Consider the following 15549-nt stretch of genomic DNA (forward strand, 5'->3'; position numbering starts at 1 on the left):
TCTCTCTATATTGCAACCAGTGGCTGGCTTAAGTGGTCTAGTGGTCTCACCATCTAATAATAAGACAGAAGGAGGGAGGCCACAGCCAATGACAATGGAATCAGAATCGGAATACTTTATAAACATAGAGAAATTATTGAATTAGACACAAGTTACAGATCTTCTTGGGCTTCAGGGGTCCCCAGGCACTTTCTTGGACTTCAGAACTTGGAAGTACCTGCAGTTTGGGATGACTTGTAGTGTACTTTTTGTTTTTGGTCCATTAGTTCACTTTAATGTCACTGCATAAGGCACAAGGATGATGTAATGTAAAAATGTAGATACAAATGACAATTTTCCAAAGAAGCTGCATATCGCTGATAAGACAGATTGCTCCCTAGGTGTTTAATGCATTTTAAAAGAGTAAAAAAATAAATAAATAACAATGTAAAATACTGTACCCAATGTCCATTTCCAGGAATGGCATAACAGAGAAATCTGCAAATACAACAAGTCGGATTATGTGAATTTGGTATCATTACAAAGAACATTTTAGTGATGGATACAGTAAATCTTACCTCCGGTTTTGTTTTTCTGGCCTTCTCAGACCTTCACTACAACCATGCTGTTCTCTTCTCCAGCCTTCTGGTCATATACACCCTCACATGGACTGCTAACTTACTTTTAATAAGTTCTATTATACTTTCTGCACAGTTGCACACACCAATGTACTTTTTCTTAGGGAACCTGTCAGTAGTGGACATCTCCTTCTCTACAGTGACGGTTCCCAAGCTTCTGTCCTGCATTCTTCGAGGAGGAACCTCCATCTCCTTCCTTGGCTGTTTCCTGCAGATGTACTTCTTTGTGCTTCTGGGCACCAATGAAAGTCTTCTCTTGTCAGTCATGGCATTTGATCGATATTTGGCTGTTTGTATCCCCTTACACTACGTACCATTGATGAATGATAGAGTTATGAACATGATGAATATCAGCTGTTGGATGGCATCATCTCTACATTCATTATTGCACACTTATATTCTGTCACAATTAAAATACTGTGAGGACCGACTAGTCCACCACTTCTTCTGTGATGTGACATCTCTCCTCAAACTGTCCTGCTCCAGTACCACCCTAGCGGAGCTCCTAATATACACCGAAGGTTCTATGGTTATTACTATTCCGTTCCTTTTGATACTTATTTCCTATGTGAGCATTGCAATGTCTATAGTAAAAATAAAGACCAGTAGTAGCCGAAGCAAAGCCTTTTCCTCCTGTTCTTCTCATCTCATGGTCATATCTTTGTTCTATGGCACCGTAATATTCATTTACATCCGCCCATCATCAGACTACTCCTCCCAGTATGATCGCATTGTTAGCATGGCTTACACCATCATTACTCCTATGTTAAATGCTTTTATTTACAGCCTAAGGAACCAAGATGTAAAACAGGCTATGAAGAAATTCATCATGCAAGGCTTTTCTCATAGCTAAGCTAAAAAAAAATGTATGTTCATGTTCTCTGATACTGAGTAGAATTTGTATAACTTACACATTCCTCATTATCTCTAAACTAGTTTATTTTATAGAGAAGGATTTTGAAATTTAATAAAAATAATCACATTGTTTTTGCATCTCCAAAATTGACTTTCTAAACCTCCTCTGTAAAACTTTCCTGTCCATTCAAACATTAAAGTGGAACTTTACTCTCCCAATCAACATTGATTATTTGTAATCCTCATGCTGCTAGCATTAGTGAATAGATAGGAATCATCATCATATTTATTTTTTTTACTTTTTTTTTTTTACATTTCTTGTTACTTCTTGGTTTCTTGCTTAGGCATACATCCCAGGAGTCTTCAGGAGAGGAGAATAGGAGGAGGGATTTTCTCATCTAAGCACACACTCCTGTATGCATGCGTTTCGCTAAGGGCAGATAGATTCCAGGAAGTTAATGCTACATGAATCATTTGCCCTGACTCAAGATGGCCACGGCCAGAAATGCTGAGGGGGGAGGGGGGTTCAATGTGATTTCTCAGCAACATAAAACATAGAGACATGGATGGATTGGGTAAGGAGTTTGCTTTGAATATTAAAGATGAATTAAAGTGGTTGTACAACTAGCTACACAACTTTTACCTACAGGTAAAAGGCTTATCCTTTAGTTTTTTTTGGGTACTACCAATAAAGCTTTTGAAAATGAAAAAAAAAAGGCTTACCTGTAGGTACTGTAAATATCTCCTAAACCTACATGGTTTAGGAGATAGTTACCATATACGCACTGAAGAAAGGGCACGATCATTGTTTCTAAAGGGTCCGTGCCGCGAGCGGCGGCTTCAGCACGCATGTGTGGGAGTGACATCACGTGATTACGGACAGTCACAGAGCCGGAGTCCCCGGCCCTTGAAGGAAGAGGGGTGAAGATGGATGCTGCCACCAGCGGGGCCTTTGTTTGCAGGTAAATGCAACATAATGTGCTAGTATGCAATGCATACTAGCCTATTATGCTTTTACTTTGCAGAGGAAAAAAAGAGGAAGTAAAACCCACCAACTTTAAATAGTGTTTTTGCTTTGTGGTGCTCAGATGACGTGAAGATCCGCTTTAAGCTTGACCACCTACATCTCAGATTTCCAGCTGGACCTTTAGCTCCAACCATTGCTCTTCTATAATGGATTGTTCTAGAATGGACGTCTCAGAGCTACTATCCAGATCAAAACATTTATATGACACTCAAATTATTACCTAGACCAAAACATCTCAACCTAAGTTCTCAAACCATAGTTGACAACACAATGAACATGTTGAACTAAAGCATATTTCCCCAACATCTGCCATTACAATACCTCCCACAACTGGCATCATAGACACCCAAACATTGTCTTTCATAACTTCTTGCAGAACTGATATTTTAGGATTACCAGACAGGACTTTTCCTGCAGCTCTGACATAAAGAGATTAAATGAATCAATGCACCTGAGTGGGAGGCTTTGTTCAGATTGGCACATTATAGCAGAGGAAAAGTCTTGATATGTTTTGCACAAACTCGCTTAATCATAAGACTAAAAAATTCCACACAGGGACCAAGGTTATTTACCTCTATATGTTCTAGCAAAGAAAAGCAACTCAAGGTTGTTTAAAATCAACAACCAATCAAATAAATTTGATCTCCAGTAAGCCTTTCTTCACTCATTTACTTATATTGTGAGAAATTGCCTCTCCTGAATAGTCACTAGATAAAAAGTGCAGCGATGCCCGACGATTGGATGGATGAAGCAGGTAGGTGCCCATGTCACATCCTTTCATATTTGCATAGCCTGCCAATCTTTTCAGTCAGGTGTGGATGGACAGGACATATCGGGAGTCTCCTGGCTGTCATTCAGCTTTTGCAGTCATTGATGGATGGTAGAGGCCAGAAGTCTGTATAGCCTGGGTCCTCCCATTGTAGAAGAATGCTTCGGAGGGGCATTTACATGATCAGTCGCCACAGGGAAGGGGGACATAGTGGCCATCAGTCTTATAAAACAGAAATCCAGGTGATTAACCCTAGAAAGGAGAATATGACAAGAGAAATATTCTTTGGCTGCTTCGGTAATTGAACAGTTCAGCTCCTTGCAGAGATGGAAAGGGCTGCAAGGGCTGGGACAGTGATAATAATGGGGGATTTTAACTACCCAGAAATTGACTGGAGTAATTGCTCTGCTGAGACAGTTAAAGGGCAAAAAATTATAAACCTATTACAGGATAATTTTATGGCCCAGTTTATTGAGGTCCCAACTGGGAATGAAGATCTGTTGGACCTGGTAATCTCAAACCATGCAGAGCTTATTATTAATGTTCAGATAAAGGAACACCTGGGTATCAGTGACCATAACATGATTTCATTTAATGTTAGCTGTAAGCAAGAAATACATACAGGAAGGATAAAAACACTTAATTTCAAAAGAGCAAATTTTCCAAGGATGAGGGCTGCTCTCCAGGACTGGGAGGGAATATTGGCATTGATAAACACAGAACAGAAATGGGAATTCTTCAAAAAGACAGTGTGGGACCTCACTGCAAAGTATATTCACATGGGCAATACGTTTAAAAGACTAAAAATAAAACCTATGTGGCTCACGGTCAAAGTTAAAAAAGCTATAAACAATAAGAAAAGAACTTTTAAAAAATATAAGAATGAAGGAACACTAGTGTCATTTAAATGTTACAAAGAATTTAACAGAATATGTAAAAAGGAAATCAAGGATGCAAAAATTCAAAACGAATGATAGATTGCAAAAAGATAGTAGGACAAAACCCAAAAAATTATTCAAATATATTAATAGTAAAAAGTTCAGGTCTGAGCATGTAGGCCCTTTACAAAATAATCTGGAGTGGGTGACTGGGGACAAAGAGAAGGCTAATTTAATAAATACTTTCTCCAGCTCTGTGTATACAAAATAGCATGGGGGAGCTCATGTCCATAATGAATGATCCACAATGGCTCAAAAGTGATATGGTCCAGAAATATTTAGACAGAATAAAGGTGGATAAAGCACCTGGCCCTGATGGCATCCACCCACGGATCCTAAAATAATTGAGCTCTGTAATTTCAAAGCCATTGTATCTAATTTTTAGGGACTCATCAATGACAGGAATAGTACCACTGGATTGGTGCAGGGCAGATGTGGTACCTATATTTAAAAAGGGAATAAAGTCTTTACCAAGTAACTATAGACCTGTTAACTTAACTTCTATAGTTGGGAAGATACTGGAGCATTTAATAAACGACCACATAGACGAGTTCTTGTTGGAAAAAAAACATTTTAAGCAACAGATGGCATGGATTCATGAAAGACAGAAGTCAGACAAACCTGATATCTTTTTATGAAGAGGTAAGTAAAGCCTTGGACAGAGGGGTGAAGGTGGACATGGTATACTTGGACAGAGGGGTGGCGGTGGACGTGGTATACTTGGACAGAGGGGTGGCGGTGGACATGGTATACTTGGACAGAGGGGTGGCGGTGGGCGTGGTATACTTGGACAGAGGGGTGGCGGTGGACGTGGTATACTTGGATTTTGCAAAAGCGTTCGACACAGTTCCGCACACACGGCTCATGTGTAAGGTAAAGTCTACAGGTTTGGAAATATCAGTTTGTAAATGGATAGAAAACTGGCTAAAAGACAGAATTCAGAGAGTAGTGGTTAATGATTCTTACTCTGAATGGTCTAAGGTTATCAGTGGTGTACCCCAAGGACCAGTGCTGGGACCCTTACTTTTTATTACCTTTATAAATGATATTGGGTCTGGGATCAAAAGTAACATTTCCGTCTTTGCAGATGACACCAAGCTATGCAGTGGAATAACGTCCTTACAAGATGTCTCCAATTTACAAGCCGACCTCAATGGGCGACTATGTGGCAGATGAGGTTTAATGTTGATAAATGTAAAGTTATGCACTTGAGGGCTAAGATTATACATGCATCATACATACTAGGGGGACTACAACTGGGGGGATCCATAGTGGAGAAGGATCTGGGTGTTTTGGTAGATCATAAGCTCAATAATAACATGCAATGCCAAGCTGCGGTTTCCAAAGCAAGCAAAGTTCTTTCCTGTATTAAGAGAGATATAGAATCACTTCCGGTTTCCTAGCGCCGCATGGAGTGACTGCTCTCCTCATCAGCTCCCACATCACGACCCTAAAATCGGCATTTAAATCCCGCTGAGCGGCCGGGCACCCACCGAAATACCCTCTGGAATCACCCCCATAGCCATGGACCGGTTTGTGGAAAAAACCGGCTCGCAAGCGCATACGGCGTCGCCCGCGACCGCGGCGCGGCCGTAAATCGAGGCCCCGGCTTCAGCCTACTCGGCTCCCTTCTCCTCACAGCGCGCAGCGGACATGGAGGTGAGCTGTGACCCTGCCTCCCCCCCCTCTCCTACCAGCATCTCCAGCCCCTCCATCCCAGGGCAATCTCTCCACACAGCCAGCTGGGGATTCCACTACAGAGCGCATTGCCCAGGCCGTGGCTGCTCTATTATCCCCCATGATAACGGCATCTGTGGAAAAGGCTGTAAATGCAGGCATGCAACAGCTCAAGGCCCAAATAGGTGAACACCACACCAGACTAAATGACCTGGAACACCGTCTGTCAGATATGGAAGAGGAACTTTACCAGGCCCAAGCCACGGAGCGCTCCCAGGACAGGACAAATCAATACATTCTGCAGAAACTCGATGACTTGGAAAATAGGGCCAGACGGAGCAATCTGCAATTCGTAGGCATCCCCGAGTCGCTACAGTCCTCCGAGCTATCTGACTTTTGTGCAGTGCGCATCCCAGAAGCCCTGGGCCTTCCGGGCCCCTGCACTGTTGAATGCGCCCATCGTATGGGTCCCCCCGCACCTGAACGCAAATCCCCTAGACCCATAATCGCAAAGTACCTCAATTACTCTGACAAGGCCCTGATCCTGCAGAAGTTCAGGCAAACTCGCTCTCTCCAACTGGATGGAATCAAGGTCCTAATCTTTGCTGATTATTCTATCAAGGTCTCCAAGAAATGGAAAGCATTCCAGCAGGTGTGCTCGGAACTCTTCAAAATGCAACTCAAATTCTCCCTGGCCTTCCCGGCCATCCTTCACCTCAAGGCTCCGAACGGCGACCAACTGACTTTCCAAGATCCCTCCGAAGCGGAGGCATTCCTACTCTCTCTTCACCAGGGTATGCACCCCCACACCCCATCCAAGTCCTCATCGCTCAATCGCTCCCTGGACCAAAGGAGCCCCCGGAAGGACTCGCCCAAACGCTTCAGGCCCTCTGCCCTGGACCACCATCATCGTGGTACCCTTCGGTGATGACATGTCGGTCCCCTTGGATCCTCCTCTCTTCACCTCACCGGTGACCCTTTCGCCAGGACCACCAGCCTGACTTGGTTTTGTAAGTTACTTTATTATTTACTGTTTCCGATCAGGCACGGTCACTGTTATGCCTGTTATTCCTAGTTTTGATCAGCCTTACGCTCTGCTCCCATTTAGCAGATGCACTAATGTCGTTCTTGGCCACCTTTGCCTCAATTGGCATCCTGCCTTCGGATAGAAGTGGTCCCGCCGCTTTTGCGGCCACTTTATACTTTTGTATTTTATACTTTTGTATTTTTGTACTTTTGTATTTTATACTTTATATTTTATACTTTATAGTTTATATTTTTATATGTTATACCTGTGGATCAATCCACTCTCTTGGGTCTTTATACTGAAATGTTTACGTTGCACGTATGTATGAAACTCTTTGTTCACATGTCTTTTGACTGTATTATACTCCCCCTGGACTCACTGTGCATGACTACTGCTACACCTTGGCGCGTGTCCTCTTTGGCTCTTAATTTACAGCCACACCCTTGTTCATGCTCACCGCCCAGACGCTCTTGTCCTATACCTTTGGGTCGTGCACTGGAGGCTGGCCTACACAGTGACTCCATGCGGAAAAAAGCGAAGTTCGCTCAAGTGTTTACGTTTTTGTATGTGTTTAAGTTTGCTCCCCACCTCCCCTGTCCCCTCCCCCTACCTTTTGTCGGAGACAACGTCTCCTCTCTGATCATCATGCTTAACGTGTCCCACAGCCCCACCAGGTCCCTCTTCCTTAGTCAAAAGTTTCTCCTGCCCTGCCCTCCGGCTGGCGACAAATCTTTAAAATCGGCCCAATTCCTTTTCTCGACCCCCCCTGACATGAGAATAGTTTCCTGGAACGTGAAAGGCCTTAGGTCTCCTAATAAGAGAATGAAAGTCCTCCGGCACCTAAAAAGATTGAAAACGGATATTGCCATATTGCAGGAAACCCATTTATCCGCTCCAGATTTTCATCGCATGAGGAAACTCTGGGTCGGTACAGTCCTAGGCTCTTATGCCGTTAGCCGTAAAGCGGGTGTTCTCCTGCTGATCCACTAAAACCTCCCCTGCGAGGTACTGTCCACGCACTCAGACTCTAAGGGAAGGCTCCTTTCATTGCATGCCCGCCTGGGAACCAAAGAACTAGTGATCACTAACGTCTACGCTCCCAATAACCCTAGCAAGTCTTTTTATAGCGACCTGACCTCCTGGCTCCTCCGCAACACCCAGACCCCCCATTTAGTTGGCGGTGACTTTAATGACATCCTGCACCATACGGACGACAGATCCCCTCCTCCACTCCACAGGTTGAAAAGTGCTCCCTCTACTCCCTCCCACTTTGCCTCCACCATGGAATCTCTTCATCTTCGTGATATATGGCGCCTAACCCACCCAGAGGACAGGGAATACACCTTTTACTCACACCCCCATAATATGTTCTTGAGAATCGACTATTTTTTTGGCTCTGACGATCTCATCCCCAATTTGTCTGAAGCAGAAGTACTTGACATAGCTATCTCTGACCATGCCCCGATCTCAGTTAGACTTGACAACCTAGATCTCCCACCTCACCCAAGACTGTGGCACTTCCCCTCGTATCTCCACAACAACCCTGACTTTCAACACTTTATGGCGGACTCCTGGCGTGAATACTCGGAGGCAAACTCCCCCCATTCGGACTCCCCGAACCTCTTCTGGGATGACAGTAAGGCGTTCCTCAGGGGCCGGATCATCTCTTATGCATCCTCCTTTAAGAGAAACGCCCTGTCCCATTACAAACGGGCCAGTGCGCGACTACATCTAGCCCAAAGATCCCTCTCCACTAACGATTCCCTCGACAATAGAGCCGAATGGCAGGCAGCCAAGAAAGGCTTTGACACTTGGGCGGATACACTCGAACAAACTAAAAGATCCCAACTCGACGCAACACTCCACAAGTTTGGAAACAAGGCGGGCAAGCTCCTAGAGAGGCTGTGCAAGGGCTCATTCCACCCGACGCACATCACTTCCCTTAAAGACGCGAAGGGTGTTATGCACTCCACCCCACAAGCAATTAACAAGGTGATGCTAAACTACTATACGGCCCTCTACGCCCCAGACCCCATAGATAATACTGCTGCTCGTTCCTTCTTAGATAGTGTGCTCCTATCTAAAGTTACCCCTGATCAACTAGAAGCTCTCAATGCCCTCATCTCCCCTGATGAAATCTCCTCCACGATCCACAAACTAACCCTGTCCAAAGCACCAGGCCCCGACGGGTTTACCAGTGAATTCTACAAAACCCTCCCCTCCATCACGGAACCCACTCTCCTTAAGGTGTACAATGGCATCTGGTCAGGTGGCCCATATCTTCCCTCTGGAAACCAGGCCGTTATAAATATATATATCCAAGAAAGGGAAAGACTGTAAAACTTTTTTGTACTCTTCCCCAGCAGCTAAATTAGTTGCAGCTGGAGTTCTCTCAGATGAATTCCGCCTGCATAAAGGCACTCGCCAGGGCTGCCCACTCTCCCCGCTCCTCTTTAATATCGCCCTAGAACCCCTATCCAGATATCTGACCCAAAAAGCCCCTCTTCACGGTATCCGCATTGGCCAACATGACCTGCGCACCTCCCTTTTTTGCTGATGATGTGCTCATCTTTTCGTCGGACCCCGCTTCCGACATGCACACCATTAAAAAGGTCTTTGACGTCTTCAGATCCTGCTCAGGGCTTTGTATAAATTATGGTAAAAGCGAAATTCTCCCGATAGGGTCTTCTCGCAAACCCCCCTGGACGCAACACTCTATCTTTTCAACCGCCAGCTCCTACATCACCTACCTAGGTATAAAAATTGGAAAGTTGCCTTCCTCCCTTTTTTACCTCAACTATCCCCCCCGATCACGAAAATCTCTCAGGAAATGGTAAACTGGATGGATCTGCCTCTCTCGCTTCTGGGAAGATGCCACCTGCTAAAAATGCTTAGCTTTGCCAGGCTACTGTACCCGCTTCAAACCATCCCTTTGTTCCTTCTTCACGAGGACATCAAGATTCTGGAATCGGCTTTTTCTTCCTTTATTTGGCAGGGCAAACGCCCACGTATAGCCTTAAAAAAGTTGCATCTTCCCAGACACGAGGGGGGTATCAGCCTGCCTAATATAAGACTGTATAATCTGTCATGTTTATTGCGCACTGGCCTGGACTGGATCTCTCAATCCTCCAGATACTCCAACTACTCCATGGAAGCCGCTATGGTCTCCCCACTCTCGTTAACAGCTCTCCTCCACTGCAGGTGGAAGTCGGTACCATCACTGCTTCAACATAATCTCCTACTCAGGGACACTGCCATAGCCTGGAGGGAAACCAGGAAGTGCCTCAAACTCCCCCCTTTTGTCTCCAGACATCTTCCGATACAGGGGAACCCCACCTTCTCCCCTGGCCTACTCCACAAGCCATTCCACATCTGGAAAGAGAAGGGCATCACCAGTTTTGCTGCACTCTGTGATCTGGACTCTGGCCACCCTCTGCCCTTTTCACTCCTAGCGGAAAGGTTCTCCCTTCCGCCAGCTCACGCCTTCCACTACAGGCAATGCGTCAGTTACTTAAAAGATATCTGCAGCGATGAACGTAAACGCTTCCCTCTAACCTTTTTGGATCGACTGCTCATGGACGATACTTATAAAATCTCAGACATCTACAAACCCTTGCTCCAGCGGAATTCTTCTCCACTGACATCCTCATCAGTCGCCAACTGGGAGAAAGACTTTCCTGACCCGGATTTAGCAGAAAAAAAATTGCAAGGACTTAACAAAGTTTACCGCCTAACCCCTAACGAGCTATTGAGAGAATCGCAACTAAAAATTGCCCACAGGGCATACCTTCCCTTCCTTCCATCCAGCACCGATCAGGAGAGCACCAAGTGCCCCCACTGTCTCCAGAACAGGCCCTCGCTGGCTCACCGTTTCTGGTCCTGTTCCTTTATTTCATCTTTCTGGGACCGGATCCTCTCCTACATCTTCAAAGTAACCCTGCTGAAATTGCCAAAGGACCCCCTCCTCCTCATCTTTGGATACTGGGACCCCCTCCTGCTTCCATGGTCTTCCATCAGAAGCCACGTGCCCACAAGCTGCACACCATACAAACCCTCCCATGTGGACTGGTCTCTGCTATGTTTACTACTAGCCAGGAAATCCATTCTAAAGAGCTGGACTTCATCTCTTCCTCCCTCCGTCGCTCAGACGCAGAAAGAACTCCTTTCACTCTTATACAAGGACCAATGTAACGCAAATTTCCAGGACGAAAAAGCGAAGTCTCGCTTCTATGCGTTGTGGCTTCCCTTCATATCTGCCACTCTCCCTCCGGTGGACATCATTAACTTGGACCACTTCACCTTTTTCTACTACGGCGCTCGACAACTGAACTCGGGGACGGATCCCCCCCCATGTACTATCTAATTTGCGCCCAGCAACCTACTGACCTCCGGGACTGCCCCTTGGAACCTCCTACCTCAGGGACTATATACAAAAATCCCATACCCCCCCCCCCCTCTTCACCCTTTTATTTCTTTATGTATGTGTCCCCCTCTTCCCCTCCCCCCTTTTTTCTTTTTTCTACATTCAGTAGCTAACCCTGATCCTATGATATGTTACTTTACTTAATCTTGGGAAATGCTATTATCCTGGTATATATATATTACTTTTGCAACTAACTCTTAACTCAGGATCCATCCAGTTACTGTCAGATTGCTGCTTTGTTCTACTAGTTTCACTACCTTCGGTTTAGTTCAAGTATTTCAGTTTATGGTATAAGTTCATTATGACACAGCTACAATCTGCTCTCATTCTTATGCGCCTCATCTGTGATGATGGTCCCACAATATCATACATGTCTTTGTTGCATCTGTACTGTTATCTTTACTTATTTCTCAATAAATACTCTTTTAAAAAAATAAAAAGAGAGGTATGGACTCCAGAGAGAGAGAGATATCATTTTGCCCCCCTGTAAAAATCATTAGTAAGACCATCTGGAATATGCAGTTCGGTTTTGGGCACCAGTTCTCAAAAAGGATATCGAGAAACTGGAGAAAGTGCAGAGAAGGGCAACCAAACTGACAAGAGGCATGGAGCACCTCAGCTATGAGGTAAGATTAGACAAACTGAATTTATTCTCTTGAGAAGAGGAGATTAAGAGGGGATATGATCAACATGTACAAATATATAAGGGGTGCATATAGTGAACTTGGTGTTGAGTTATTCACTTTACGGTCAACACAGAGAACACGGGGCACTCTTTACGTCTAGAGGAAAAAAGATTTAATCTCCAAATATGGAAAGGTTTTTTCACAGTAGGAGCTGTTAAAATGTGCAATAGACTCCCTGCAGAGGTGGTTTTCGGCCAGCTCAGTAGATTGCTTTAAGAAAGGCCTGGATGCTTTCCTAAATGTACATAATATAACTGGGTACTGACATTTATAGGTAAAGTTGATCCAGGAAAAATCAGATTGCCTCTTCAGGAAGGATTTTTTTCCGCTGCTACAGCAAATTGGAGCATGCTTTTCTGTTTTTTTTGTCTTCCTCTGGATCAACTGTGTGTATAGAATTGGGTATATTGGATTGTACAATATTGTTTAAATTTTTTTATTTATTTTTTTATGATTGAACTGGATGGACTTGTGTCTTTTTTCAACCTGACTAACTATGTAACTATGTAACAGTTGAATATTTACTTAAAATTGCAAAGTAGCTGATCTCATTCATAAAAGTGCTTTTACATTTCTTCCCAGAGTTCAGCTTTGACCATAACTAACGTGAGGCAATAGCAATCCATAGATAAAAGCAACTTTTTCAGCATTCTATTACTAGAACATTGTGAGAAAATTACCTTAGAACGAAGCCCTACAGTGCCGTGATGTCACCGCTTAGAGGGCTGACCTCTTCCACGGCTTTCCTTCCAGGTTTGCTGCCTCCGGCTACATGAGTGGCCGGGAGCGCGATGACTTCACTCTTGCACATGCACACAGGAGTCGCCATTTCCAGCACGGGCTCTGAAGGTCCAGCACTGGTCTGGTGATGTCATTGGCTGCATGCACTCTGAATATTTCCTAAACTGTGCAAGATTAGGAGATATTATCCACAGTACCTACAGGTAAGCCTTAATATAGGCTTAGGCCGCGTACACACGCGCGGACTGTTCGCCCAACCTTGTTCGGCAAACAGTTTGTCAAACAGTCCGCTCAAAATTTGCATGAGCGGACTTGCCCACACACGAGCGGACTGTTTGACGAACAAGGTTGGGCAAACAGTTCGCTCAACTTTTGAAATGAACGGACTCGCCCACGTAAGGAGGAGGCAAATCCGCCCATTTCGAGCGCGTGTACAGGTAGGCGGGGCCCGCGAAGGAGACGTCGCGGGCTCCGCCGCCTGGAATGGGCTTAAAGGGGAACCCCAACGCCGAAAAAAATCGGCGTGGGGGTTCCCCCCAAGTCCACACCAGACCCTTGTCCGAGCACGCTACCCGGCCGGCCAGGAAAGGGGGGCGAGCGAGCGCGCCCCCCCCTCCTGAGCCGTACCAGGCCGCGTGCCCTCAACATGGGGGGGTGCCTTGGGGAAGGGGGGGCCGCGCGGCCCCCCCACCCCAAAGCACCTTGTTCCCATGTTGATGAGGACAAGGGCCTCTTCCCGACAACCCTGGCCGTTGGTTGTCGGGGTCTGCGGGCGGGGGGCTTATCGGAATCCGGGAGCCCCCTTTAAGAAGGGGGCCCCCGGATACCGGCCCCCCACCCTATGTGAATGAGTATGGGGTACAATGTACCCCTACCCATTCACCTGTGAAATAAAGTACAAATAAAAACACAACACAGGGGGAAAAAATATTTTATTGCACAGCCGGGGGTCTTCCGTCTTCGGGGGTCTTCTCGCCGGACTCCTCCGCTATGTGTGTGTAGCTCTTTTGCCAGCGGAGGAGTCCGGCTTTCTTCCTCCCCGCCGCCGGCCTCTTCTCCCGACTTCGGGGGTCTTGTCCCCCTCTTCGGTTCTTCTGCCGGGCCACCGCGCCTGGTCCGGTGGCCCGGTCTTCTGTCGCCGTCTTCCGTTCTTCTGTCGCCGCCTTCGGTTCTTCTGCCGGGCCACCGCGCCTTCTTGTAGCTCTTTTACAGGCGGTGGCCCGGTCTTCTGTCGCCGTCGCCGCCTTCCGTTCGTGTTCTTCTTCTTGTTCTTGTTCTTCTCCAGGCGATGTTGACACGTCGCTCCCTCCGGCCGGAATGCCAGAGCCGCCCTGCGCTGTGACTTATATAGTGACAATGGGGCGGGGTCACATGGTATATGTCACATGGGTTGATGTCACATGGTGACCCCGCCCCCTTACGATGTCATAGTCCCCATGTGACATCAACCCATGTGACCAACCCATGTGACATATACCATGTGACCCCGCCCCATTGTCACTATATAAGTGACCGCACAGCGCGTCCCCGGCATTCCGGCCGGAGAGCTCGTCGAGTCAACATTGCCTGGAGAAGAACAAGAAGAAGAACAAGAACGGAAGGCGGCGACGGCGACAGAAGACCGGGCCACCGCCTGTAAAAGAGCTACAAGAAGGCGCGGTGGCCCGGCAGAAGAACCGAAGGCGGCGACAGAAGAACGGAAGACGGCGACAGAAGACCGGGCCACCGGACCAGGCGCGGTGGCCCGGCAGAAGAACCGAAGAGGGGGACAAGACCCCCGAAGTCGGGAGAAGAGGCCGGCGGCGGGGAGGAAGAAAGCCGGACTCCTCCGCTGGCAAAAGAGCTACACACACATAGCGGAGGAGTCCGGCGAGAAGACCCCCGAAGACGGAAGACCCCCGGCTGTGCAATAAAATATTTTTTCCCCCTGTGTTGTGTTTTTATTTGTACTTTATTTCACAGGTGAATGGGTAGGGGTACATTGTACCCCATACTCATTCACATAGGGTGGGGGGCCGGTATCCGGGGGCCCCCTTCTTAAAGGGGGCTCCCGGATTCCGATAAGCCCCCCGCCCGCAGACCCCGACAACCAACGGCCAGGGTTGTCGGGAAGAGGCCCTTGTCCTCATCAACATGGGGACAAGGTGCTTTGGGGTGGGGGGGCCGCGCGGCCCCCCCCTTCCCCAAGGCACCCCCCATGTTGAGGGCACGCGGCCTGGTACGGCTCAGGAGGGGGGGCGCGCTCGCTCGCCCCCCTTTCCTGGCCGGCCGGGTAGCGTGCTCGGACAAGGGTCTGGTGTGGACTTGGGGGGAACCCCCACGCCGATTTTTTTCGGCGTTGGGGTTCCCCTTTAAGCCCATTCCAGGCGGCGGAGCCCGCGACGTCTCCTTCGCGGGCCCCGCCTACCTGTACACGCGCTCGAAATGGGCGGACTTTCCGAGCGGGAACAGTCCGCTCATTTCGAAAGTACAGCGGACAGGCCCACACACGGGCGGACTGTTCGCTCAAACACAGTTTCAGCGGACAGTTTTTCGGAATTTCCGAAAGACTTTGTCCGTCCAACTGTCCGCTGAAACTGTCCGCTGAAAGCCCACACACGAGCGGACTGTCCGCCCAAACACTGTTCAGCGGACAAGGTTGGGCGAACAGTCCGCCCGTGTGTACGCGGCCTTACTTGTAGGTACAAGTGGTGTAACAGAGTTTACTGCCATTTTAACAGGTACAAATAAACATTACACTATATCTTACTACTTTAATATAACATATCTTACTCAAGGACATTTATGAG

At 47.0% G+C, this 15549-nt stretch overlaps 1 protein-coding gene across 1 annotated transcript; it reads left to right on the plus strand.

Annotated features, from left to right (window-relative positions):
* The first annotated feature begins 461 nt into the window (after positions 1–461).
* On the plus strand, positions 462–1470 carry LOC143927090 (olfactory receptor 1E16-like). The gene has a single exon (XM_077451047.1). The coding sequence runs from the start codon at positions 538–540 to the stop codon at positions 1468–1470; it is 933 nt and encodes a 310-aa protein (XP_077307173.1). The 5' UTR covers positions 462–537.
* The last annotated feature ends 14079 nt before the right edge of the window (positions 1471–15549 follow it).

Source organism: Lithobates pipiens, unplaced genomic scaffold (assembly GCF_037356315.1).
Source record: "Lithobates pipiens isolate NorthernLeopardFrog02 unplaced genomic scaffold, aLitPip1_a1.2 Scaffold_23, whole genome shotgun sequence".
In the NCBI taxonomy this organism is placed as follows: Eukaryota; Metazoa; Chordata; class Amphibia; order Anura; family Ranidae; genus Lithobates; species Lithobates pipiens.

What these genes read in the sequence shown, in the direction of transcription:
- LOC143927090 (XM_077451047.1), top strand. Translation starts at nt 538, where the DNA reads ATGGATACAGTAAATCTTACCTCCGGTTTTGTTTTTCTGGCCTTCTCA.